At 41.4% G+C, this 27,848-nt stretch overlaps 1 protein-coding gene and 1 long non-coding RNA gene across 2 annotated transcripts in view; one reads left to right on the forward strand and one right to left on the reverse strand.

Annotated features, from left to right (window-relative positions):
* GOT1 (glutamic-oxaloacetic transaminase 1) overlaps positions 1-15,368 on the reverse strand; it is a 30,257-nt gene extending 14,889 nt beyond the window's left edge. The window contains exons 1-2 of the mRNA XM_046653769.1: positions 15,151-15,368; positions 6,583-6,764 (exon numbers count right to left, since the gene is read on the reverse strand). Of these exons, the coding sequence (XP_046509725.1) occupies positions 6,583-6,764; positions 15,151-15,268 (300 nt within the window). The 5' untranslated portion in view covers positions 15,269-15,368. The remainder of the gene's footprint in view (positions 1-6,582; positions 6,765-15,150) is intronic.
* Positions 15,369-18,911: 3,543 nt separating this feature from the next.
* Positions 18,912-20,420, forward strand: LOC124235566 (uncharacterized). The gene is made up of 2 exons (XR_006887521.1): positions 18,912-18,962; positions 19,904-20,420. It is a non-coding gene; the product is annotated as an uncharacterized LOC124235566 (long non-coding RNA).
* Positions 20,421-27,848: the final 7,428 nt, after the last annotated feature.

Genomic DNA, 27,848 nt, shown 5'->3' on the forward strand with positions numbered 1-27,848 from the left:
CAAGGTCCATCCATGTTATTGCAAATGGAATGATTTTGTTCTGTTTTGCAGCTGAGTAGTATTCCATTGTATATATGTACCACATCTTCTTTATCCATTCGTCTGTTGCTGGGCACTTAGGTTGCTTCCACGTCTTGGCTATTGTAAATAATGCTGCAATGAACATTGGGGTGCATAGGACTTTTGGGAGTACTGACTTCAAGCTCTTTGGATAGATACCCAGTAGTGGGATGGATGGATCGTATGGTAGTTCTATTTTTAATTTTTTGAGGAATCTCCATACTGTTTTCCACAGTGGCTGCACCAGTTTGCATTCCCACCAGCAGTGTATGAGGGCTCCTTTTTCTCCACAACCTCTCCAACATTTGTTACTATTAGTTTTAGATATTTTTTGTCATTCTAATGGGTGTAAGGTGATATCTTAGTGTAGTTTTGATTTGCATTTCCCTGATGATCAGCGATGATGAGCATCTTTTCATGTGCCTATTGGCCATCAATATATCTTCTTTGGAGAAATGTCTGTTCATGTCTCCAGCCCATTTTTTGATTGGGTTGTTTGATTTTTTGTTGTTGAGTTGTGAGAGTTCTTTATATATTATGGATGTTAAGCCTTTGTGAGATATATGACTTGCAAATATTTTTTCCCAGTTAGTGGGTTGTTTTTTTGTTTCAATCCTGTTTTCATTTGCCTTGAAGAAGCTCTTTAGTCTGATGAAGTCCCATTTGTTTATTCTTTCTATTGTTTCCCTTCTCTGAGAAGGTATGGTGTCTGAAAAGATCCTTTTAATACTGATGTCAAAGAGTGTACTGCCTATGTTTTCTTCCAGAAGCCTTATGGTTTCAGGTCTCACCTTTAGGTCTTTGATCCATCTTGAGTTTATTTTGGTGAATGGTGAGAAAGAATGGTCAATTTTCATTCGTTTACATGTGGCTTTCCAGTTTTCCCAGCACCATTTGTTGAAAAGACTTTCTTTGCTCCATTGTATGCCCTCAGCTCCTTTGTCAAAGATAAGCTGTCCATAGATGTGTGGTTTTATTTCTGGGCTTTCAATTCTGTTCCATTGATTTATACACCTGTTTTTGTACCACTACCATGCTGTTTTGATTACTGTAGCTTTGTAGTATGTTTTGAAGTCAGGGATTGTGATACCTCCCGTTTTGTTCTTTTTTCTCAGGATTGCTTTAGCAATTCGGGGTCTTTTGTTGCCCCATATGAATTTTAGGATTCTTTGTTCTAATTCTGTAAAGAATGTCATTGGGATTCTGATTGGGATGGCATTGAATCTGTAGATTGCTTTAGGTAGAATGGACATTTTAACTGTGTTTATTCTTCCAATCCATCTACATGGAATGTCTTTCCATCTCCTTATGTCATCATCCAATTCTCTCAGAAAGGCCTTGTAATTTTCATTATATAGGTCCTTCACTTCCTTAGTTAAATTTACCCCAAGGTATTTTATTCTTTTTGTTGCGATTGTGAATGGTATTGTGTTCTTGAGTTCTTTTTCTGATAGTTCGTTGTTGGAGTATAGAAATGCTACTGATTTATGCAAATTGATTTTATACCCTGCAACTTTGCTGTAGTTGTTGATTACTTCTAAGAGTTTTCCAATGGATTCTTTGGGGTTTTCTATATATAAGATCATGTCATCTGCAAACAGCGAGAGTTTCACTTCTTCCCTCCCTATTTGGATTCCTTTTATTCCTTTTTCTTGCCTGATTGCTCTGGCCAGGACCTCCAGTACTATGTTAAATAAGAGTGGTGATAGAGGGCATCCTTGTCTCGTTCCTGTTTTCAGGGGGATGGCATTCAGTTTTTGCCCATTGAGTATGATGTTGGCTATGGGTTTGTCATATATGGCCTTAATTATGTTGAGGTAGTTTCCTTCTATGCCCATTTTGTTCAGAGTTTTTATCATAAATGGCTGTTGGATCTTGTCAAATGCCTTCTCTGCATCTATTGAGATGATCATGTGGTTTTTTATTCCTCAGTTTGTTGATGTGGTGTATCACGTTGATTGATTTGCAGATGTTGAACCATCCCTGTGTCCCCGGTATGAATCCCACCTGATCATGATGTATGATCCTTTTGATGAATTGCTGAATTCTAGTTGCCAAAATTTTGCTTAGAATTTTTGCATCTATGTTCATCAGTGATATTGGCCTGTAGCTCTCTTTTTTCATGGTGTCCTTGTCAGGTTTTGGTATCAGCGTGATGTTGGCCTCATAGAATGCGTTAGGAAGTGTTCCATCTTCCCTAATTTTTTGGAATAGCTTGAAGAGGATAGGTATTAAATCCTCTCTGAAAGTTTGGTAGAATTCCCCAGGAAAGCCATCTGGTCCTGGGGCTTTATTCTTTGGGATGTTTTTGATTGTGGTTTCCATCTCTTTCCTTGTGATTGGTCTGTTCAAATTGTCTGCCTCTTCTTGCGTGAGCTTTGGGAGATTGTAGGAGTCCAAGAATTTATCCATTTCCTCTAGGTTATCCATTCTGTTGGCATATAGTATTTCATAGTATGCTCTTATAATCCGTTGTATTTGTGCAGAATCTGTTGTTATTTCTCCTCTTTCATTTCTGATTTTGTTGATTTGAGCTTTCTCCCATTTTTTCTTTGTAAGTCTGGCTAGTGGTTTGTCAATTTTATTTATCTTCTCAAAAACCAGCTCTTTGTTTCACTGATCCTTTCTACTGCCTTTTTTGTTTCAATAGTATTTTTTTCTGCTCTGATTTTTATTATTTCTCTCCTTCTGCTGACTTTGGGCTTTATTTGTTCTTCTTTCTCTAGTTCAGTTAGGTATAGTTTAAGATTGCTTATTTGGGATTTTTCTTGTTTGTTAAGATGTGCCTGTATTGTGATGAATTTTCCTCTTAATACAGCTTTTGCTGTATCCCATATGAGTTGGTATGGCATGTTATCATTTTCATTAGTTTCCAGGTATTTTTTGATTTTTTCTTTAATTTCTTCAATGATCCATTGCTTGTTCAGTAGTGTGTTGTTTAGTCTCCCCATCTTTGTGCCTTTCTCAGCTTTTTTCTTGTAATTAATTTCTAGCCTTATAGCACTAAGATCAGAGAAGATGCTTGTTATTATTTCAATTTTTTTAAATTTGTAGAGGCTTGCCTTGTTTCCCAACATATGGTCTATCCTTGAAAATATTCCATGTGCACTTGAGAAGAATGTGTATTCAGCTCTTTTAGGGTGAAGTGATCTATATATGTCTATTAAGTCCAATTGTTTTAGTTTTTCATTTAGCTCCACTATTTCCTTGTTGATTTTCTGTCTGGATGACCTGTCAGTTGATGTGAGTGGGGTGTTGAGGTCCCCTACTATTATTGTTTTGTTTTTAACATCTTCCTTTAGGTCTGTTAATAGTTGCTTTATGAATCTTGGTGCTCCTGTGTTGGGTGCATAGATATTTATCAGCGTTATTTCTTCTTGATGAAGTGTCCCTTTGATCATTATATATTGTCCCTCTGTGTCTCTCTTTACCTGTCTTATTTTGAAATCCACTTTGTCTGATATAAGAATTGCAACACCTGCCTTTTTTTTCTTGCTATTAGCTTGAAGTATTGTCCTCCACCCCTTCACCCTGAGCCTGTGTTTGTCCTTGGGGCTGAGGTGTGTTTCTTGGAGGCAACAAATTGTTGGATCTTGTTCTTTAATCCATTTTGCCACTCTGTGTCTTTTTATTGGAGAGTTCAATCCGTTTACATTGACAGTGATTATTGATGCATGTGGACCTGATGCTGTCAATCTGTTGCTCATTATCTGGTTTTCCTGTGTTTCTTTTCCTGTGTGCTTTGGCCTACCCATTTAATACTGCAATTTCTTATGCTGGGTTTCTTAGATTTTTCCTTATTTATGATTTGTGACTCTGTTCTGTATTTTATTTTAGTGTCTACCCTGAAGTTTGTATTTAGAATCTCGTGTATAATATAGTCTATTCTCTGGTGGTCTCTTACTTACTTGACCAATACTGATTTAGACCCTTTGCTCTTCCCCTCCTAAATATTTATTTTCATTTCTTATTCCAACTCATGTTATGAATTTGTAGTTAGAGTGATAAGATCGTCCTTGCTTTGGTAGATTCCTTACCTTTACCCTAATGCTATAGTTGAGTATTTGCTATCCTGTTCTGGTTCTATCCATCGGTCTCCCTAGTCTGTGGCTTGTGTCCCCTTTCTCCCTTTTTTCTTTTTTCAAGTATGAGAGCCTTCTTGAGGATTTCTTGTAGTGGAGGGCTTTTAGTTACAAATTCCCTTAACTTTTGTTTGTCTGGAAAAGATTTAATTTCTCCCTCATATCTGAAGGAAATTCTTGCTGGATAGAGTATTCTTGGCTGAAGATTTTTATCTTTTAAAGCTTTGAATATGTCACTCCATTCTCTCCTAGCTTGTAAGGTTTCTGTAGAGAAATCCACTGACACTCTGATAGGGGCTCCTTTATAGGTTATTCTCTTCTTTTTTCTTACTTCCCTGAGTATTCTTTCCTTATCTTTCCTTCTTGCCAATTTTACTACTATGTGTCTTGCAGTAGGTCTTTTTACAATGACAAATCTAGGAGATCTGAAAACTTCCTCTACACACATTTCCCCGTCAATCCCTAGATTTGGGAAGTTCTCTTCAATAATTTCGTTAAGCACACTTTCTGCTCCATTTTCCTTTTCCACGTTCTCGGGAATTCCTATGATCCTTATGTTCTTACTCCTCATTGAACCCACTATCTCTCGGAGATTTTCCTCCTTTTTTTTAATTCTTAGTTCTCTTTCTTCCTCTGTCTGGAGCCATTCAGCCTGTCTTTCTTCAATTATGTTAATTTGCTCTTCTATGGTGTCTACACGGGCATTCAGGGAATCCGTATTCTGTTTTATCTGGTCCATTGTGTTTTTCTTCTGTAGTAATTCTGTTTGATTCTTCTTTATGATTTCAATCTCTTTTGCGAAGTAACTCCAGAACTCGGCTTGTTTCTCTATCTTTCTCTCTACCTCATTGAGTTTTTTTATTATAGCTGCTCTGAACTCATTATCACTTAGTTTACCTACTTCCAAGTCCTCAGGACTTAATTCTATGTTTTTATTGTTTTCCTTCTGGTCTGGGGCTTTTATAAATTGCTGGATGGTTGCTGGAGCGGTTTTTCCACATGGTGGTAGAATTCGGTTGCAGTTACAGCCTGTCGCCACTAGATGGGGGTCGAGAGCTACGTGTTATGAGCTCTGTGCCTTCAGGCAAGATGGCGGCGCCCAGTGGCTTTGCCCAGAGGGAGGGGCTGCTATTCTCATGTGCCGATCTGGATTTAGATCAGTTCTATTCTCTGGTCTCCCAAGGCCCTGGGTTTATGGGGTCCCTGTGGATGGAAGCTTCCCCCCCCCCCCGAACTGAACCAGCAGCAGGAGTCCTGGATGATCCCCCGGTGGCGCAGCCCCTCTCCCGCTCCTTCCCGACCCACACAGCAGCGATCGCAGATTCTAGGGGAGGGCACGATGTTCTCTCCTACCGTTCCAGCGCCTCCGAGGCCGTCTGCAAGGTTTATGATCTCCACCTTCTTGGTATTGTAGGTCTCTAACATGTTGGCATTAGATTTATTCTCTGAAATTCAGTTTTTCCAATCCTTTGTTGTATTTTGAAGGGGAGAGAATCCCGGATCAGCTCACCCCGCCATTTTGCTCCACCCCTTCTCCTCAGCCATCAGTATGTTTTTAAAACTCCCTGGTAATACTAATGTAAGCCAATTTTGAGAACCAGTGTGTGGCCTCATTCCCCAAGGTTTGGCTCAAGTCCCATGCCAGCCTTATCAGTATCCCTTTCCTCTGAATCCCTACAACACTGAGTTTCTCTACCACACCACTTCCTGCCACATTGAGCCTCTCTCGCTGCTTCCAAATGTGTTCTTTTTCCATGTTTATCTAGTTAGACACAGTATACATACCAAGAAGCACTTAAACGACAGAAGCTGAGATCAAGGCTAGAGGAATTAAAGATTAGAACTGGCAAGAACTTCAGAGAGCATCTAGACCAGTGGCTCTTCAACTTAAGGAGGTCACACACTCCTTTTGAAAATCTGGTAAAATCTATGAAACTTCTTCCCAGAAACATGCATACACATGGAATTCTGCAAAAAAATTCAGGGGGTTCAGAGGCCCCTTAAATAATCCCCTTATGCAAGTGTTCCTTATGGGACTATGAAGCACAGACTAGTCTTTTTCTAACATGTAGATGAGACGTAGGAGTGAGAGGGGTAAAGGGCTTGCCTATAGTCAAAAGTACTGGCAGGTCTGAGTCTAGACCCTGATGTCTTGATCATGCCATTAAATTCCCATGGCTTGGCATTTCTACTTACTGCCTCAAACCCAGCAGTCGAAATCTGATGATCTACCAGGCAAAAGTAAACAAGTGAAGAAGCCGTCTTTTCATATGGGTCGTTACTTGCACTTCAGGTTCCTGAGGTCACTCGACATAAACCCTTGCTCATTGACAGTTCAATGGACGTAATAACACCTATTACTCTAAAACAAATTGAATTTTCAACCTTTTTTTACCTTCACAGTTTCTAAAGAGAAAACATATCCTCACCCAAAACTCACCCGCTTCTCCTGGAGAGCTGGGCTGTCATCCCCAAGGGCGAGGCGGGAAGCACAGGACCGGAACTCTGCTAGGCCCAGGATCGGCAGGTACTCGTGGTTTAGGCTACTGTCATTAGCAATCTTCTGCTCCACCTTTCTCACTACAGGCAAAACCCAGGGCTGGCAATCATCCGTGCGATAAGCTGGAACATGGGAAAGAGTTATAGAACGGAGGAGTCTTAGGCTTTGTCCAAGAGTCTGGAACTGTGAACAGGGAGAATTCCACCATCTTCCAATCAAAACAGAAGAGTGAGAAAAATTACAATCAAGTTCATGCATTTACTGACTGCCTGCTTGGGGACAGGCACTGGGCTAGGTGCTGGGCGAACAGAAGGACAGACGTGTTTCCTATCCTCACAGAACTTACAGATCTTAAACATATGACCGTTAAAAAGCAGAATGCTAAAATAAAACTGGGACATCACAGAGCCTGAGCAAATGAGAGAGTGCATGTGAGAGCACTCTGTGCACTAAACAATATCTTACAAATGCTACGTCAGTATTCCTACTGCACTGAGGTCTCCACAGCCACTGGCCCAGCAGTCTTCTTCCTTCTGCATGTCCCCAAGAGACTTCCAGAAAATGGCTAAGTGCTACTTCAGATGAATGCTGCACCTTCCAACATAAACATGGAGAGAGAGGGGTGTGGAAGGAGGACCACTTCCTCCTCTTCTCCTATAAGAACAGAAATGGGACAAATGGCAAGCAAACTGTGATGAAGAGTCCAACGGTGGTTACACAATCAGCTAAGAACTCATTTAAACACATCTTTGTCCTCTCTCTGTGCGCTGACATCAGCCAGTGTTTACCATTTGGACTCTTCACTTCACCTGCTTCACACTTTTATTGACCTACCTTTACCTTTTTCATAATATTTAATCTGGCTTACAGCAAATTTCTAGGCATTTCTTCTAGAATAAAAGTATTTTTAGTCCACTGAGTTATCCTACCACTGATTTTTTTTTCTGTCCTACCGTATGATTATTTGGGAATTATAGCTTTAGAGGGCAGCTGCTTTGGCATGCATGCAAGCCAACAAGCCCTCTGAGTAGGATTCCCGACAGGGGTCATTTGCCTCTCCACTGGAATGTTTAAGTCCAACAAGCCTATACTTTTTTTCTTTTTTTGAGGAAGATTAGCCCTGAGCTAACTACTGCCAGTCCTCCTCTTTTTTGCTGAGGAAGCCTGGCCCTGAGCTAACATCCGTGCCCATCTTCCTCTACTTTATGTGGGGCGCCTACCACAGCATGGCATGTCAAGCGGTGCCATGTCAGTACCCGGGATCCGAACCAGCGAACCCCGGGCCGCCAAAGCAGAATGTGCGAACTTAACCACTGCACCACTGGGCTGGCCCCAACAAGCCTGTACTTTTGCAAGTTATTTTGAAACTGAAAATTTTAGAATAATTCTGATTAAGTTTTACCTTGTTGATTCCTGCCCAACATTAATCTCTGACTTTTTTTAAAAAAATCACCTTTAGGGGCCAGCCCCGTGGCCCAGTAGTTGGGTTCACACACTCTGCTTGGGCAGCCCAGGGTTTCACCAGTTTGGATCCTGGGCACAGACCTAGCACTGCTCGTCGAGCCATGCTGAGGTGGCATCCCACATGCCACAACTAGAAGGAACCACAACTAAAATATACCACTATATACTGTGGGGCTTTGGGGAGAAGAAGGAAAAACAAAAGCTTTAAAAAGAAAAATCACCTGTAAGGGCGGTCAATATTGTTTACTAAACAATACATGTTGACTGTAGAAAATTTAGAACAGTCCAGGAAGTAAATAAACATGATTAACATGCAATCCCAGCACTCAGAAATAAGGAGTATGAAAATTTTGATGTGCAATCTTCTAAGCTTTATCTTACATGAGTATATTCTTTTACAAAATATGCATCATATTGTCTATAGAATTTTCAACAGGCCTTTTTCCACTTATTAAATATATATTATGAATATCTTTTATTGTCATTAACTAGTCTTCTAATAGATGACACATTCACATGTCCCCAGCCCATTCTTATCCTCCATCTACCTAGTTGCAAATCCTCTCCCTCTGTAAATAACAACTGCTCAATTTCTTTTTATATCCTTCCAGAATTTCCCTACACATACACAAGCAAATACAGCTTATGTCCTCCCATTTACACAAAAGGTAACAGCATGCTATACACTGTTTTGTTCCTTGCTTTTTCCACTTGAAGATCTTTTTATATCTGTGTATATGGAGTGTCTTTGTTCTTTTTCACAGCTGCATGACTGATGAATGTAGCATAATTTGGACATTTGAGTTGTTTCCAATCTTTGGCTATTACAAAACATTACTTCAGTGGACAACCTTGTACATCCATCATCTTACAAGTATGCAAAATACATCTATAAGATGCAGGGATGAAGATGGAAGAGTGGGCTAAGAAGTATGTGTATTTGCACTTTTGACAGATATAGTCAAATTGGCCTCCTTAGGGATTTTGTCAGTTTCCATTCCCACCATCAATGTATAAGAGGGTCTGCTTCCCCAAAGCCTCACCCACGGAGAGAATTTTTGTCCAAATGAGGGTACAAATGGTATCTCAGGGTAATTTTAGTTTGCATTTCTCTTACTATGAATGCAATTGGGCATATATATTTTTCATATATATGAGCCATTTATAGCACAATTTTAGTGGCCAGACAATATTCCTTCCTATGTATAATTTATTAACTATTTGTGTTGATTATTTGCTATTATAAACATTGTGATGAATGTTCTTATATCTTTACACATATTCATGAGTGTTTCCTTAAGAAAAATTTCTAGATGTAAAATTACAAGGTCAAAAGTTATACAACAAATAAGACTTTCTAAGATCATTTGGATTTTGTATCTGCCTTCTATCAACTAACTCTATCCTCCAGGAAGGTGTCATCTGCAAATCTGATAAGCACATCAAGCTGGTAATAAAAATTCGGACAGAGATCCAGACTAACGCAGCCACTAACCAACCAACAGTCTCCTGGCAGATGGATCTACTCATACTACTGTCACACCGCTCACATGACGCCCCCGGCCCACCAAACTAACTCCCTCTCAACAAGGTCAAAATGTCTACTTTATCAGGTGGAACTCAGTCTGGTTTTTAAAGAGATTCCAAAATAATTACTTCCAAGTAAGAGCTGTCCCTGACGCAGATCACCCTATCTAAGATCACAATGCTGCCACTGTTCAAAGTATTCTTGGAATGCTTCCTTTGGAATTGTTTCTAGAGGCAACATCTCGTTATTTGGAATATCCTCAATGGTGCCAAACCTTCATCCTTTAAAAGTAAATTTAATTTTTGGAAACAGTACTTGCATCATGTTCAGCACAGTAGGTAGGTGAATAAACTGGATAATATTAATGGAGAACAATTATAAAGAGATGCTCTCTTGTGTGAGTTTAACATGCTTTGAAGGCTATTCCAAAAGACGGCTTCCAGAAATCTTTGAGCAATTGCGGTATATGTGGATGACACTACACAGAGAGGATACTATTTAGATGCACAAGAGTGTGGGTGTTCATAGAAAAACCAGTTCTATTACACTTCAGGTCTGCATTTGGATGTTATATATATATTATATAATTATGCTGTATATATTTACAAAAATGTCATTTGTAACTCATGAATTATAAATAAATAAAATATGAAAGATAAAGAAAATGCCACAGTACCACTGTTCTTACCAGCAATGTGTACTCTGTACAACTCTAAAAAATCCTGTAATACGACTGGCGGCAGGGAGGCATTGTGTCTGTATGTGACAAAAGAGAAACTGGCCAACTTACACCTCCTCTTCCTTCTTCACTGCCCAGTTTCCTCCAGCTTCAGCTCCAGATTTATTCCTAATGCCTCGTCTAACTGAAGTAGAACTTTTCAGTAAAAGATTACTTCTGTGTGATTAGAGCAATGAGGTCAAGCATTATCAACAACCACTATTCCCAGTCTCCTGGGGGGACTTTTATTCTGTTTGTTGGACCCATCAGTTTCTCATTCGTTTTTTCATTCACTCATTCATTTAACAAGGACTTACCGAATCTACCATGAACCGGGCACTGGCTAGAAGTAGCTACGCAGAGATGGATAAGAAAAAATAAAATACTGCCTGCCCTCCAGGAAACACAGAGCACAGAGCCCCGAATTCTCCTGCGAGGGGTCAGGGAAGATTTTACAGAGAATGAAGCCTGAAAGATGAATAAGAGTTTAAAAGATAGACAAGGAAAGAACAGCGTTCCAGAGGGAACACCTGTGCAAGTTCCCAGAGGCTTGGAGCCATGAGGCCTTTGAGGACCTGCATTAGAATGGCTCAGATGGAGGCTCCATGGAGGAACAGCGGGGAGTGGCTCAAAGAACCTCGGAGTCTCCTCTAAGGAATTTCGTTTCAATGCAGAAACCACTGAGAGCATTTAAGCAAGAGAGTGACATGGCCAGCTATACATTTTAACAGGATCATTCAAGTGACATCATGGAAAATAAACTGGAGAGGAGGACAGAGACAGATACCGAAGTCAGGAGGCTATTGCAATAATCCAGAAGGGAAATAATGAGGTCTCGAAGTAAGGCAGTGGCAGCAGGGATAAAGAAAAGAGGAGATATTCAGAGTAGACTTATAAGGTAGGAAAGACAGAACCTAATGACCAAATAAACAGACATGGAAACGAGGCACGGGTCACTAATGACTCCAAGGTCTCTCTCTAGTCTAGACATTGACTGGTGGTGGGGGGTCAACCATGATATAGAACATAAGAGGAAGAAAAAATTAGATTGAAGAGAAGGTGTAAAAGATGAGTTGTGTTTTCAACAGGTTGAATTTGAGGTGGTTGTAGGATGTGTCTGGCAGACTGTAGCAAGTATGGGTCTGGCATTCAGGGTAGAAATCCAGGATGGAAAGAAAGATTTCATAATTATAGACATCGACTATGGTAGCTAAAGCCATAGTAATAACAAGGATTTGCTGAATACTTAGAACATACAAGACACTGTGCTAAATACTTTACATTTTTTTTTACTCTTTTAATTCTTTACTCATTTAATTCTTATAACGACTCACAAAATAGATACTGTGATCCCTACTTTAGGGATCTGGAAACTGAGGCCAGAAAAGTTGAGCAAGCTGCCCAAGATCACAGGGACTGTAAGAGCTAGGCTGTCATACTATTAAGTTCATGGATCCATGTGCTTTTTTTTTAAGAGCCAGAGATGTCTAGGGAAAGCCCAAAGCAAGCAGGCCCGAGAGATTTAAAGGTCCTTTATATCAGCATGCTCCCCAGCTCTACTCCCCCTCTCCCTGGATACAAGCCTTTTTAGAGTCACACAGGTTTCAGGTGAGTGCAACAGTCTAGCTTTCCAGAAGAAAAGAAAGGAAGAACATAGAGAATTAAACGATCAAACCATCACCTTCATCCTCCTCCTAAGATCTCCACTTCCCTCACCCATCCCCACGCAAGAGCCCAGGCACAGATGCCTCTAAGCCCTCCTCCAACTAGGGTCCCGGGAAGAGGGCCAGGGGGTACTCAGAAATACCTGATACAGCACCTTTCTCCAACAATTTTACTTGAAGATGCTAGGAACCCACATTAAAAACAACAAAGATTAAAGTAAGCGCAGTCTACCTGGAACAAAAGAAAGCTAAGTTTACACGATAAATGGACTGGACTGTGAAGAAATGTGTTGCTTCAGGCTGCATCAGGCTGGACCCATGGCTCCCCTGCCTTTAAAGCCACTTGCCTGAAACTCTGAGAAGCACTAAAATAATTAACTCAGAGAGTCATTCTTAACAGTGGAAAATGTGACGCTCTGCTCTGTTTAACTGTAAGGAAATTACAGAAATAGTCACAGCAAGAAGAAAATCCCTAGGGAAACGATCTGCAAGTAGGAACTAGCTAATGAGATTATAGTTGCAGTTTATTCTAAACCTGTCCATCATCACTAGAACTTGAGCTGGATAACCTCCAGTGCGCTTTATCTTAACTCAGGAAAAAAAAGAGTATCTACCCCAAAGTCAAGTGATAAATTACGTTTCCTTTACAAAGGATATACTTTGGGACGTGCATTAAAAGAGTTAGGACACACAAAAGCTGGAAAGAAACCTCTTATTCTATTCGAATTATACCCTTTCTGAGCACCACCCATCCACATAAAAGTCGGGTCACAGTGATCATCAAAAACAACATTTATATAACACTTTTCATTTATATGTCACATTTCATACAATTATTCATTTAAACCTCAGTCAACTGATGAGGCCAGTAACATTATTATCCCATACCATAGTCATGTAATATGCTAGTGAATCTTAAGAGTCGAATTTTAGAGAGAAGTCATTCAGTCCTGGCTCCTCATTTAACAGACTGAGTCCCCGGATGTTAAATAACCCTCCCAAGGTCACACTGCTGGACTTCAGGGCTGGGCCTGTGCCCAGATCTCCTGGCTCTTCCCACTCCAGTGCACCAGCTACCTCCAGAACACCTGAAGGTACCCAAAATAGAGAAGGGGGCAGAGCCGCAGAAGCCTGAGAGACCTGGCCTGGAGTCCCAGCTCTACACCTACAGCCACATGACCTGGGGCAAACTCCTTCATCAACCTGGCCTTCAGCTCCCTCATCTCTAAAAGAGTTACAATAATAAACAACCCTCCCAAGTAATGGAAAGTATCAAATGAGATTAAATGCATAAATCATTTGCTCATAGTAAGGAGACAGAGTTCCTGGGTTCCTGGACAACATGACAAAGGCACTGTCACAGTTGAGGTGACCATCTGAGCTGCAGGCTATGCTTTCGAGCCAATCACTTCTGGCCTGGGCTGGCAGCACGTTTTTTTCTCTGCATGAGCAGTTTATTTCTGAACCAATGTCAGAAATTATCTCATTTTGCAGTTCTTGAGCTGAAAATTTTTATTCAACATCTTTTAGAAGAACTACCCAAAGAAATGCCAAAACAATAGTAACAGCTAATACTCACCTAACCCCTCCTTATGTACCAGACACTATTCTAAGCACTTTACATGTATTTAATCCTCACAAAAATACCGAAAGACAATTTAAAGGTAATAAAATCTGAGCCAATAAAATCTGAGATTTTAAAAAGATGCATTTGGATCAGCATCAATATTAGTTCTTCACTATATATCTGGCCCTAAAGAAATACTTGGAGATTTTGGACTGGATTTAAATTAAGAGCTTGAATGGTGCCCATTCCAAGCCAATGCAAAGCAGTCTTTCAATATTTCTCCCACTCTGCTGCCTCCTTTCCTTCCATGGGTGAAACTATATAGTACTAACTTCTTTTTAAATGCTTTATTAGGGTAAATTTCAAATATATACAAAAGTTGCAAGAATAATATAATGGATGCCCATGTATCCATTAGCCAGTTTCAACAAACCATACTTTTTAATGGCTTTTTTCTTACCCCTCTCCCATTCTCCTTGGTGAAGATTTTTTTTAACAGGTCCTATGCACAGACACAGTCACTGTGGGAAGCCTGACTCTAAACCTCCTTCTCGCCACCCTCTGCTACAAACAGTTCAATTTTCTCTTTCCAAAATTTCTAGTCCATTTACTGCAAGTCTGTTCCCTGGCTTAGAACATCATCCTACTCATTTTCTTCTCCCTGGCTGGTCTTTGTACATTGTCGAGTGTCTGTGGGACTTCAAACACCCAAATGATGGTGACAGAAATAACAAAGTCGTCAGAGAAGATTAAAGCAATTTCAGAGGCACTCCAGTCCAAATTTTTTACTCGGCAGGAGGGGACACTGGGACCCATGTTCTGAGCTGTCTGAAGTCCAAGAAATAAAAAAACAAGAAAAGAAGACAAAACGTGTGGAAAGTGACATTCTGTCTACACTCTTTCCATTCCTTTCCACCATCTCTACCCATTCCTACCATATCCTTGAGAGCTAGAACATTCTTCCAAGATCCCCCCCAGGCAGCATTAACCTATCTCACAAGGGTTTCAGATCTCTATTACATAACTTAACACCTGCTGATTTCAAACTCTTTGAAGCCAAAACCAAGCCCCAGTCTTGCCCCACAAGGCTTGGTAAAGAACCTGACTGATATCCGGTAGCTACCCAAATATTTACCGACCCAAACCAGAGCTCCTAAAAGATAAGAGTTCTCCTTTAACCATTTCTCAGCGACCAAGACTCCAAGCCTATCAGGCTTCCTATTTTCCTCCCTTTCCTTACAATCTCTGGCTACCCCATTTCTTAAGAGGCGAAAGGACGTAGTATAAAGAACGCAGAATACGGAATCGGAGCAGCTGAGTTTCTGACCTGGCTGCTACACCTGTTCTGTGCGACCTTGGACACATCTCCCTTTTCCAGAGACTCCATAAGACCAGTCGAAAAATGAGCAGGTTGAACTAAGCCTTGTGGATCTTGACTCCTCTCCGGGGCTCCCTTCTCCAGCCAGCGCTAAGCTGGGCCTCGGCCTCTCCCACAGTCCCCCCACAGCCCAGGTTAGGTCCGCTCCACTCCTCAGGCTGCTCACCCTCCGGGGCACTGCATCGTTACCTCCTACTCCCAGGTTGACCTTGCGGGGGTCCGGATCCTCCCGGAAGTCAGCAGTGAGCTTAAAGACAAGGACCGGCTGGGCTTGCGGAACCTCCACAAAGATTGAAGGAGACGTCATGGCGAGAGAGCACGAATCGGCCGAGAGCTTTCAACAAGCGCCTGGAGCCGTTCAGTCCAGTCCAGCCACCACGGCCGGAGGAGACGCTCACCTTCACATAGCCGGCGAGGGCGGGCCCACGGCCTCCAATGGTCGGGCTGCGTCCGGAACTTGGCAACGCAGTTCACCAATCGCGAGCTTCTGACGCAGAAAGGACAGGAGGGAGGAGACAGTATTAGCCAATCCAAGAAGAGAATCTTATCAGAGGCCGGATGCAACCAATGCAAGGTACGCCGGCTGAGATGGGGACGGGGGCTAGGGTTGATTGGCAGTGCGTGCTCCTATCGCAGAGGCCGTTATTCCTTGGGTCTCCCGGTGCTGAGGGGAAGATCCCAGCGGTCGGTGTGTCCTGGAGGTGGTCTCCGCGACCTTCGAGGGCCACGGGACGCGGGGAGGTGGCCGGCGGGAATTCCGGAGGACTGGTCTTCCGGTAACCGCGGACCTGGTGCTCTCGCTGCCAGGCCCAGCAGCGCGCACGTTCCTGGCCCGGCCTGGCAGCCAAACCCTCGGGACGCTAGTCCTCGGCCAGGACCTGCAGCCCCGGAGCCCGCGCGGGCGACCTTGACCCTCTCGGCTGTCTCTTTGCCCCTAAGGGAAATGTGGGTGAGCCGCCTGCCTTGGTCTCAGACAAGGAACATCCTAATAAAAGTGAAAGAGTGACCGGGAACTCCTTTCTGCCGCTCTTAGAGTTTGAGATTCTTGCTCCCTTTTCCTTACAGAGAAGGCCTGGTCCTAAGGGACCGTCAGGATCTGGGCGCCGTTGCCCTCTCCAGCTTTCCTCCCACGCATGCACTCAACCAGATCTGGCTGTCATCAACCGGCTGGTACCTGAACTGCCTCTTCTTTTAGTCAGGCTGTTCCTTTCCCCTGATTATTCATTCCTTCCTTCCTCCGCAGCCCCCTCTCCTCCCGGTGACCTCTAAGACCCACAGCAAATGCCTCCTCCAAAAAGTCATTTCCTTAACCCTCACTCAGGTCAAAATCTGTCTCTTTCCTGTGCTTCTGTATCTTGGCAGTACTTCCGTTTTAGAAAATATTCTAGTTAAGAACCCAGCTGTGGAGCCAGACTACCTAGGTATAGATTCTGGCTCTGCCACTTACTGACTTGGGCAGGTTTAGGCAAGTTAACCAGCCTCTCTGTTCCTGCTCTGTAAACTGGAGATAATACTATTTTCCTCCGGGTTGTTGTGGGGATTATGTGACTTAATATGTATAAAGTGTTAAGTTGCATGCAGTAAGCACTGCCTGCATGTTAGCTATTGTTACCATTGCACATCTGCCACACCCCTTGTAGAAGGCAAGCTTCTTTTGACTAAAGATCTTACCCTGTTTAAGTCTCCCTCAGTTTCTTTCGCTTAGTAAGTATTCAATAAATGGTGGAAGGCGGAGTCAATTCTCTTGGTGTTTCAGAAGAAAACAATACCTCAGCCTTTATTCATTGCATAATACCACAAATCTTAAAATGAATTTTCCATTCAAAATAATAAACATATGCCAAAAGAACTTTATGCAACACTTGCCAACATTTGTATCATCCACTTCTTTTCAGAAACTTTGCCTCTGGTTTTAAAGTAAACTGCCCGGTGTTTCATTAACAACGCTTTCTTCTCAGAATTGCAGGTTCAGTACTGAAGCTGAAGTGACCATGAACTCTGAGTGCTTCCAAAAGCAGAGGCAGAGGAGTGTTTCTATAACCCAGCCTTCCCAGAATTTGACTTCAAAGTATGATCTCCACAGCTTTGGCCAGCAATATCATGGTCACTCCTTACGTCATTCCCCCGGGAGAAAAACAATCCTAGGTTAACTACACGTTTAGCTAAGTCCAAATAAATATTTATTGACAACCTGAGCATCTCCATAACCAAGGCTGACGGGGCAAAGAAAGTGCCCTATGTGGTTTTTCTTTGTGTCTCTGTAATACTTGTTCTAAATTTTAGAAAGGGGCAAACGGGTCTTGTGCATGGGGAGGAGGAGGACAGCATATTATGTGGGATCCAAGTCTCAAACTTGTTTGCTCAGGAATATCAGGTTCTTGGAGATTGCTTTCAGTTCAGTTGCCTTCTTTCTTGAGCCCTGCAGGCTGCCCCTCTAAGGAAAATGCCAGTCTTGAAATAAACAAAATGCTTCCCAGGCCATCGCTAATTTTAACACTTTGACAGAATTGGCGCAACACTGCCCCCTTGCTGAATGGTAATTCAAGCAAAAGACTCTTGAGAGGCCAACATTGCCCAGACAAGTAGGCAGCCAGGTAAAGTGAGTGTCCAGGGAAAGGGCAGTAAGAGTCTAAAGAAAGAGGCTGGCGTTCTCGCTGCCTCCTGGCTTTGCTATGAATGTCTGTTCGTGTCCTCCCTACCATCTTCCTTCTGCCTTTTTTTTTTTTTCTCGTTCTTTCAAAAGAATTGGAAGAAAGGAACTGAGAACCACAAAGCCACAGCTTGACCTGGGGTGAATTCCTTTAGAAAATACTCTTAGAAATCTGAAGCCTCAGGGCTGGGCAGCGCTGCCCCACAGCATAAGAGGCAGGCCAGGCCAGGGCTGCAGCGGGCACTGCATGGACCTCTAAGCAAGTGCACGTCTGCTTACTGTACTCGATCTTGCCCCTGATACCCAGAAGGTCTAAATTTAGGAACAAGTCAGGGGAGGGAGGAGTTTTTCACACTTTGCACTCGAGCACAAAGTGCTATGGAATGTTTATATTTGGGTGGATGCTGTCACTAAGAGTAGGATATTATTTAGAAGCTGAGTTGTGGGCTGAACAAATGTTTCTTTAAAAACCAAAGCAGTAAGAGGAGATCTGTTCAAGAGTCACCGTGTAGCTGAATAGTGGGCGATAAGATAAGTGTGGAACTCCTGCGGTGGTGGTGTTCCCACCATATTGAGTTTACTGTTGCTAACAAAGTGATCACTTGCAACTTCGCCCCTCAAATTAACTGGCTTGTTTCCTAGTGTGCCTTGGAGGAACCCTCTCCCCTTGCTTCTCTTCTCTTGCTTCTCTCCTCTTTTCCTTGTGTGTGACTCCTCTTCCCACCCGCACACATGGATTGGACCAAGTAGGGTCTCTTGCTGCTTCCTATCTCATAGAAGGGCTTGTCCAATGAGGCCTGGAGTAGACAGGGTCTAATGTTAGTTCCTGAACTGGCCACCCAAATGAGCATAACTTCGTGTGTGTGTGTGTGTGTGTGTGTGTGTGTGTGAGGAAGATTGGCCCTGAGCTAAGACCTGTTGCCAATCTTCCTCTTTTTACTTGAGGAAGATTGTCGCTGAGCTAACATCTGTGCCAGTCTTCCTCTATTTTATGTGGGATGCTGCCACAGCATGGCTTTCACGAGTGGTGTATAGGTCCGCTCCCAGGATTCAAACCTGTGAACCCCAGGCCATCAAAAGAACCTTTTTTTTTTAAAGGTTGCAGCTTCTTTTAAAGATATTTTTAATTTTCGCTTTTTCTTCCCAAAGCCCCCCAGTAGATAGTTGTGTATTTTTAGTTGTGGGTCCTTCTAGTTGTGGCATGTGGGATGCCGCCTCAGCATGGCCTGACAAGCGCTGCCATGTCCACACCCAGGATCTGAACTGGTGAAACCCTGGGCCGCTGACGAGAAGCATGTGAAATTAACCACTCGGCCATGGGACTGGCCCCAAAAGAACTCTTTTTTTAAAGGTACTGAGAACTTTGTATAATAGATATCAACAGGATGACAACTATTGATGGTTTTATCTACTTGTTGAATGTAATTAAGTTCCAGGGCACCATTCAGAAATTGTGGAGCTATATAGATTTTGTGCTTTACTTAACAGGCAGTATAGCATAATGGTTAATTCATAGCCTCTGGAACTAGATTTCCTCTGTGTGCCCCAGTTTCCTCATTTGTAACATGGGGATAATAATAGTTCTACCTCATGGGGTAGCTGTGAGGATTAAATGATCAAATGTAAAACACTTTGAATTGTACTGGACACTAGTAAGTACTCACTGTGTTAGCTGTCATCACCACCATCATCATCATCATAGATGTTTACAAGCACTTGCCTTTGAGATTTGCTTAGTTTGCCCACTGAATGATGAGCTGCATAGAAGAACAATGCAGAGACTTTGCACCTGCTGTCGAATTCTAGTTTTTCCTCTTACTAGTTTTGAAACTTTGGGTAAATTAATGTGTCTGAGTTTTAGTATTCTTATCTGTAAATTGGGACAAAAAGATTTTTTCTTAGTGTTGATACACACACACCTTTAACACAGTTGTAGAAATCACTATTATTGTCATAGAGATTGCACTCTAGTCCCTGCATCGCTGTAGGTAATGGTTAGGCTAGCTCTCTTTGAAGTCTGTCTGCTCTGGCCTCTTGCAAGTGTATACTCTGAAAGTTTTTAAAAATGGAAAAGAAAGCAGAGACCACAATTTTTTAAATATTTAGAGTTCTCCAAGAAGTCTTTGTAGAGATCTGTAAAATCTCAAAGTAATTTAAAAGTAACAACAGATTTAATAATTAATTAAAATGTAACAGTGTTAATAATAGCCCTTTGTACTTCTATACTGTCTTTTTCTTAAAAGCAGAAAGTGTTTTAGAAACACTATTCCACTACTCTCTCAATATCTCCAGGTGACTGTTGTCTCCAGTCAAAGAACCACGAGGACAGAAATGAATCGCCTTAGCAGAAAGCTAATGAAGACACTCCAAGTGACAGATCAAGAAGAGCACAGACTTAAAGTCAGAAGAAAATTTCCTCTCGTTGCCCTGTTTCTCCCTTAATGCCTCACAAATACAGCCTCCTACTTCTAGAGCAATGTCTTAAGCTTTTTTCCCCCCAAGTTGTAACATCCTTTATTGTGGGGTCTTGTCCTAAAGTCTTATGCTTTGGTACGAGATGAAGAAAGATGAAGAAATAATGAAGGAAACAAATTCAATGTGTTTGCCAAGAACACATTTCTTTTAAACAACTCCTAAAGGGATAATCTAAAACAATGTAATAGATTGTCTTAATCTATTCCGCATAGCTAGTGGGAGTATAGAAGTGTATTGCTAACATTTCAACATCCAGCAGTAGAGGGCAGGACTGCCCTTCTTTTGCAAAATGTTTGCGCTCTCATGAGAAGGAAAATAAAAGCAAAGCTCTTGATCACTGCTGTGCATTTACTTTCACCCAATACTTAAAAAAAAAGTATTTTTCTTATTGTTTAGGTGATTGTGTAGAAACGACGTCAGAACCTGTACTACCTTGAAGTAATTGGTGAAAAATGCAGATTTTGAGTCCCCTGTTCAGGATATGGGCTCTGTCTGGCAAAGATAAACAGTAGCTTGACCCTGGGCAATCAGATAGGGTTATTGTATGAACAGACTTAATGCTCCTGCACTTTCTGGGTAGGAGTCAATCTACCGAACTAGCAGGATGTAGTTTAAAAAATGTGTGTAACTCATATGGTCTTAGCCCTGATAACTGCTTTTAAATTCTAATCCACTGACTTTATTCTATCTGTGTTAGTTTTCCTCTCTGTCACACCTGGGTCAGATCAGACCTATCTCAGCTGTACCAGATGTATTATGACTGTAAAAAATGATGTCTGATATGATGAGTAAGGAGTGTCTTTCATAGGACTGCAGTTGGCTAAATGGCTATGAGTAGATAAGGGTGAATTTGAATGCTTATATGCTAGTCCTCGTTCTATTGCAGTATAATTTGAGTTTCTGTATCCGTTAAGTAGCTATACATATATATATATATATATGTATGTATAAAATTTTGTACTAAAAGTTATGTGATGCTCTTTGGCAGGATAACAGAGAGGAGAGAATAATTGCCATTTTAGCAAATGCATAACTACAGTATCCCTAGCACATTGGATTCTGCTCTAACCCTCAAAACTCTCTTGGCAGCAAATCCTCAGTGCCAATTTTGAAAATCCCACCAGGAGTGAAAGCTGGAAGGCATTGAGTCCAGTTCCCAGTTCTGCCGTGTGAACCTGGAAAAATCACAAGCCCTCAGCCTTTGTTTCCTCATCTGTTAAATGCAGATAATGCCGTCTAGATCTAGCAAAAGGGTCAATTTGAAAAATATATATCAAAGTGCTTTGAAAACCATTCAAGTACCTGGCCAATATTTCTATCACTGTAGCCAGATTCCTGCTTTTTCTAAACTCCTATGAGACTCTGTGTCTCTTCTCATTTGGTATCGTTACATTGCCCGAGGGGTTCAGTTTCATGTATACGTACGTAACTTTTTCCTCCAACTTGACTGCTTGTTAGTTCCTTAAGAACTGAAACCACCAATTATATTTCCTAGTAGCCTACACAGCAGCAAGATATCTGGTACATAATAGGTACTCACATATTTGTTGATCGATTAAAAACAGAAACTACAATGCAGAATTTATTTATTTACTCTTCTTATTTAATTTTGGTAAAAAACGTAGAACATAAAATTTACGATCTTAACCATTTTCAAGTGTACAGTGCAGCAGTGTTGACTGTATGCGTCTTGTTGAGCAACAGATCTCTAGAACTTTTTCATCCAGAATTCGTAATAACTGTATTCTGGATCACTAGTACCCGGTTTCCAAAGTGCTTTTTTATTGGTCAGGCAAAAACAGGAAAAAATTATAGAACTTTCACTCTGTGGCTGTGGGCGTGTGGAGCAAGGTAATGACAAGACTTCCTCCTCCCCTCACAGAGGTTCTACCCTAGTCTCTCTCTAACCTGTTGATCAGCCATTTTCTATAAACCGGGGAATACATGCCAGAAAAGGGGGCCACCTCTATAAAGTGCTTTCACGAGTCATTTACGTCTGGCACATAGACATTTATGAGAAGGAAAGTATCACTTTAAGATATTAACTAGCCAATCATTTTATTTTCAGAATATCTGACTTGTGTTAATTACTGAAAAAAAATATTCTTTCTAATCATTCTTGCCGTCACAATAGCACTTTTATTTAGCTGGTCTGTATGAGGACTGGAGTACAGAAGGAAACTGTCCCAGAAAAAGACCCTGCTTTACCTGTAGATATATGTGCTTCTGGTGCTCTCTCAGGTTAACATGACAGTATTTAATTCTCAGTATGTGCTTTTAGAAATAATGCACCTTTTCAAGCACAGATCTTCATCTCATGTTGTGACTGTCAATTATCATGTCAAATTCATTTGGGATAAAAAATTTGGTTTTCTCATTTGCACTAGGCACAAAAAAAACTCTAGATGGATTTAAGATTTACGTATTTTAAACTACAAACAAAATAGGGAAAATAGTGGAGATTTTTGAAATAGTTTTAGGGTGAAATAAGGTGGTGTGGTACAGTTTAGAGCTGATCTGGAACTCGAGGGAGCTGTTGAAAATCACTTTTTAATGAAACAGTGATTTTCAAAAAATATAAATCGTAAGCACCGTATCCCAGGACCTCAAACAGCTCCTGACATCTAGTAGACACTCAATGAATATTGGCTGAAGGAATAAATGAGGATGATTCTCCATCAGGGTTCTCGTACGAATTGAATCGCAAAACTGCCTCGAGATTAGCATTTGATGCGTAGCAAGTGTCCAGTAGATACTAGTTCACTACTCTCCTGGGGGCCTGTTGGTGCTTAATACCTGCCTAGCACATTACAGGAGTTTGCTTCTTTAAAACCATGTATATAGTGCTTACTATATGCCAGGTACTGTTCTAAGAGCTTTACAAACACTAACTCATTCAAATTACAATAACAACTCAAATAGGTGGTCTTATCATCCCATTTAACAGATGAGGCAATTGAGATAAAAAGCAATTGAGCAATTTGCCTGAGATGGCACAGCTAGACAATGATGGGGATATGAACTCAGACTGTCCAGCCTCAGGGTCCCTGCTCCACTGTGCCATGTTGCCTCTTGTGTGATAAAAATTTATTGAATGAAAGAGTGAATGAGATGTTACTGTTTTTAGAAGTTGTGCTTTTATTCCAGGGAACTCTGAATATTTTGTGTGAAGTCATACCTGAAAATGAATCCCACAACTTCCCTTTTGAGGTAGAGCGTATTTTTAAAAACACTTTTAATGTATTACTGGTTCATTAATTGTGTTTAAGAAGACCATGGGAGGTCCTTGTTCCTGTGCTGAAGTCACTGTATTTGCTTTCTGGCATCTGATTAATTTCCATACAACAGTTCCAAGTTCTGAACAGGGAAACATCCTGCTCTAGAAATGGAAGAGGCATTGGGCTTACAGAGAAGAATGACACAACAATGTCAAAATTATTTAAAGGGGTAAGGTTGGGTATGAATTTTAGTCTTCCACATAACTAAAGCAATGAGTCTCCGACTTTTCCAGTCAGGAATCTTTCTTCTGTAGCTAAGCTTTGTAAACTTCTTGAGAGCTTTTACTTTTCAGTTTCAGTTTTAATTTTAGTTTTAACCTTAGCTTAACTTCATCTTATAATAATACTGGTGCTTCTTTTTCCTTCAGGATTTATTCATTCATTCTTTTTTATTTTCTTAAAGATTGGCACCTGAGCTAACATCTGTTGCCAATCTTTTCTTTTTTCTTTCTCCCCAAAGCCCCCCAGTATAGTTGTATATTTTAGTTGTGGGTCCTTCTAGTTGTGGCATGCGGAATGCTGCCTCAGCGTGGCATGATGAGCGGTGCCATGTCTGTGCCCAGGATCCAAACCAGCGAAACCCTGGGCCACCAAAGTGGAGTGCACGAACTTAACCACTTGGCCACAGGGCCAGCCCCTATTCATTCATTCTATAAATATTTATTGACCACCTACTGTGTGCCAAGCATTGCACCAGGTGCTAAAGATAGCGTGGTGAACAAAAAGACAAAGCCCCTGTCCTCATGGGTTCTCTAAGCTAATGGAGAAGACAGATAATAAGAGCAGTGCACAAACAAAATTACTAAAATTACAGCCATGGTAAGTGCTATGTACCTTCATGGAAAAGGCACATGAAAGCATATAATAGGGGGAATTAATCCAGTTGAGGCCAGTTCTTCCCCCCAACAATGTTCCCTCCAGCACAGATAGCATTTCACTGCTAATTCCTACCCTAGCAGCACCTCTTAGACCCTATGCTTGCACATGTTAATCTCAAATTTCTGGAATCCATTTTGGCAGCCAATGTTTTCAAGAGAAAATGGCCCATTAAAAAGAATACCTTTAATTTATTATTTTGTTACTGCTTCTAGCAATTTTGTTGCAAAAGATAAAAACACAAAAACATCATTTAAAAACATCTGATTTCCATTAGTTCAGATACAAGTTTCTTTTCTTCTTCTTCTTTTTTTTTTTGGTGATGAAGATTGACCCTGAGCTAACATCTGTACCAATCTTCCTCTACTTTGTATGTGGGACCCTGCCACAGTGTGGCTTTCACAAGTAGTGTGTAGGTCCACACCCAGTATCCAAACCCACAAATCCTGGGCCACCGAAGCAGAGCATGCAAACTTAATCACAACACCATCGGGCCAGCACCCGGATATCAGTATTTTCATCTTTGTGATTCAGTTAAGAAATGTGGGGCAAGTAGTAATTTACTCTGAGTAACATAAATCTTTACTATTTTAAAAAAAGAAACAAATAGCAAGAGAAAGGAGAATCAGAAACATTTATTTATATATTTATTATTCTTATCCTACATAGGACACAGATCTCTAAAGGGTAAGAGGAAAACTGACGACAGGCACTGCCCAAAGAGGACAGCCCTGCCATAGATGGTGAGTGGACATGGCCAAGAAACTCACAGCATCTCTTTCATGTGTGATGGGCCTGAGAGCCAGCTCTGGGCTGCAAACTCTCCTCTGGGAGACCATTAAATCAAATGCGAACGTGATGGGAGGAGACAAGTCAAGTTCAGGATTGGGGCCTCTTGGTTCCCCAGGGGAAGGTTGGGCTGTAACTGAGGTGTGAAAGGCAGTGGGATGGGCACTAATGGGCTCCCATCAGGATCCCCCAGCAGGGAAGGCTGTAGTCAGAGAGGAAGGGCTTCTTTGCCCTCCATCCTTCCCCACCCCGTATTCCCTTCTTTCACTCCTTTCTTTGTTATGCCAAGGGTTTATCCCTTGTTCATAACCAGTTTCTTCTATTGGATTTGGTCCTCCACCATATTTAGCTCACTGCCTTAGTGATTAGTGCTCACTAATCAGAGTGTGGTCCTCAGACCAGCAGCATCAGCGTCACCTAGGTGCTTGTTAGAAAAGCAAACTCTCAGGCCCCACCTCAGGCCTACTAAATTGGAATCTGCATTTTAAGAAGATCCCCAGATTTTTCCTAAGCACACTAAAATTGAAAAGCGTCACGTTACCCTCATCAGCTTCTTGGACTGCAAAATGGGCAAGGTCATTCCTGGCCCACCTTGCTCACAGTTCTGAACTGAAGATGCTCTGAGATAAGAGAAAAGAAAAGAAAAGCATTTTCAAGAGATAAAAATGATATACAACTATTAAACGTCACTTTATTTTCACCTGGACAACTTGATTTACTCAACCCGTTTTCAGAGTGAACGATGAAAGATTAATCCGTGACTGTTTGATTGATTTTAATTGTTTCCATGACAATTGGTCATACTATCTTAAAGTGCTCTAGAGTTGTTTTATTTTGTTTAATGTGTAGATCACTGCCCACTGGAATCTTCAAATTTTTTTCTGAAAATCCAAAGCCTGACCCCTACTCCCAAAAAATCTCCCAAAGTGGATCTGGGGTGCAGCCTGAGCATACGAAAATTTTTAAAGTTCCTCAGGTGAATCTAATGTACCGCTATGGTTGAGAACCATTGATAGAGATGAATCAAGAGATGAGCAGAGTTACACATGTTATGTAATAAACAAATGTAGAAACAGTAATGAAACAAAAGAATGGCATAAGCTGCAATTCTAATTCCAGGAATCTATCCTACAAAAATACGTGAACAAAGATGTATGTTCACAGAGGCTTCCTGTAGCATAGTTTGTAATAGCAAACATATTGGGAATGTTTAATATCCGCCAATTGGTGAGTGATTACTTAAGTAGGGCATGTCCATATAATGCAATACTGTGCTGATGTTAAAAATGAATGAGGAATGGGTCAGCCCGGTGGCGCAGCAGTTAAGTGCACACATTCTGCTTTGGCAGCCCGGGGTTTGCTGGTTTGGATCCCTGGTGCGGACATGGCACCACTTGGCAAGCCATGCTGTGGTAGGCATCCCACATATAAAGTAGAGGAAGATGAGCATGGATGTTAGCTCAGGGCCAGTCTTCCTCAGCAAAAAGAGGAGGATTGGCAGCAGATGTTGGCTCAGGGCTGATTTTCCTCAAAAAAGAAAAAACAAAAAGAATGAGGAAGACTGATATTTACTGCCATGAACATATCCCCAAGATATATACTACTAAGTTTTTAAAAAGTTATGTAAGAATATGTGATATATGATCTCATTTAGGTGAAAATATGTGTGCATATATACAGACATATATATGTAAATGTTTAGAAAGATCACTGAAGGCTACTCACCAAACTATTGACAGTGGTTACCTCTGGGAAGAGGAATGGGAGGAAAAGGGACTTTTTGCTGTGCAAACTTCTAAATATTTTACAACAAAAATGTATCCATGCACTACTTGTGTAACTATTCAAAACACATTCCGGGGCTGTTGGATGTCATACCATCTGTAATCCTGGATTACAGACTATTTAAACTAATTATTATTTTAATATCAGAATCTTGAATGCCTAATGTTATAACAAATAATATAGTGACTGACAAAAATAAAACAAATCTATGATACCTACACAAAACAAAAACTGCTAGGGCACCCAAGGTTTTCGTTGTTAAACCCATCACTTCTCTACTCTGGGATTACTGGACTCCCATTGCTGACTTCTCTAGATACTTTCCCATCCAGCGTTGTACTTGGCATTGTGTACTTGGACCCCAATAACCTCTCTGGTTCCTCAGATAACTCACTCATGCCAGCAGACCTTTCTCTTTGAAATGGTGATTAAGCACTGGAAGTGTATAATGAGAGAAATTACTTATGAATCTGTGCCTCTCAGCCCGAGGCCACATCTCTTTCTCTGAGAGAAACTCAAGAATTTTACCCTAATAGCATTGGAACAAAGTTAGGACTGAGGCAGGCCGACAAAGAGTGGGGCCCTGCTGACAGCTCATTAGAAACTGTCCTTCTCCTGCTCTCTTTCTCATTTCTTCAGGTTACAAAGCCTGACACAGTTTGATGGGAAAACCAAGGCGGTAACATCCCCCGGGGCAACAAGGTCCCTGCTCATCTATCTTTGTTTGACAGATAAGGAGAGTAGATGTCACCTACAAAACGCTTCACTCACCTGAGCCAAGTGTGCCAGGACAGGCCTGTCACCCTCACAGGACCCTACGGGAGGAATCCAGACAATGCCCACCTACCACGATTGAGATTTCTCTCAAAAGAAAACCATGTTAACCAGATACTTCCTGAAAACCAAATGCCCACTCTAGTCGACCTCAGAAAAGTGCATAACACCTAATAACTCAAAGAAAGCTACACTTTGATTTACAAACATCTTTGTTCAGGTTACACTCTCTACCTGATCTTTGAGGGCTGGTGACCATC

This window comes from Equus quagga, chromosome 2 (genome assembly GCF_021613505.1).
Source record: "Equus quagga isolate Etosha38 chromosome 2, UCLA_HA_Equagga_1.0, whole genome shotgun sequence".
NCBI lineage: Eukaryota > Metazoa > Chordata > Mammalia > Perissodactyla > Equidae > Equus > Equus quagga.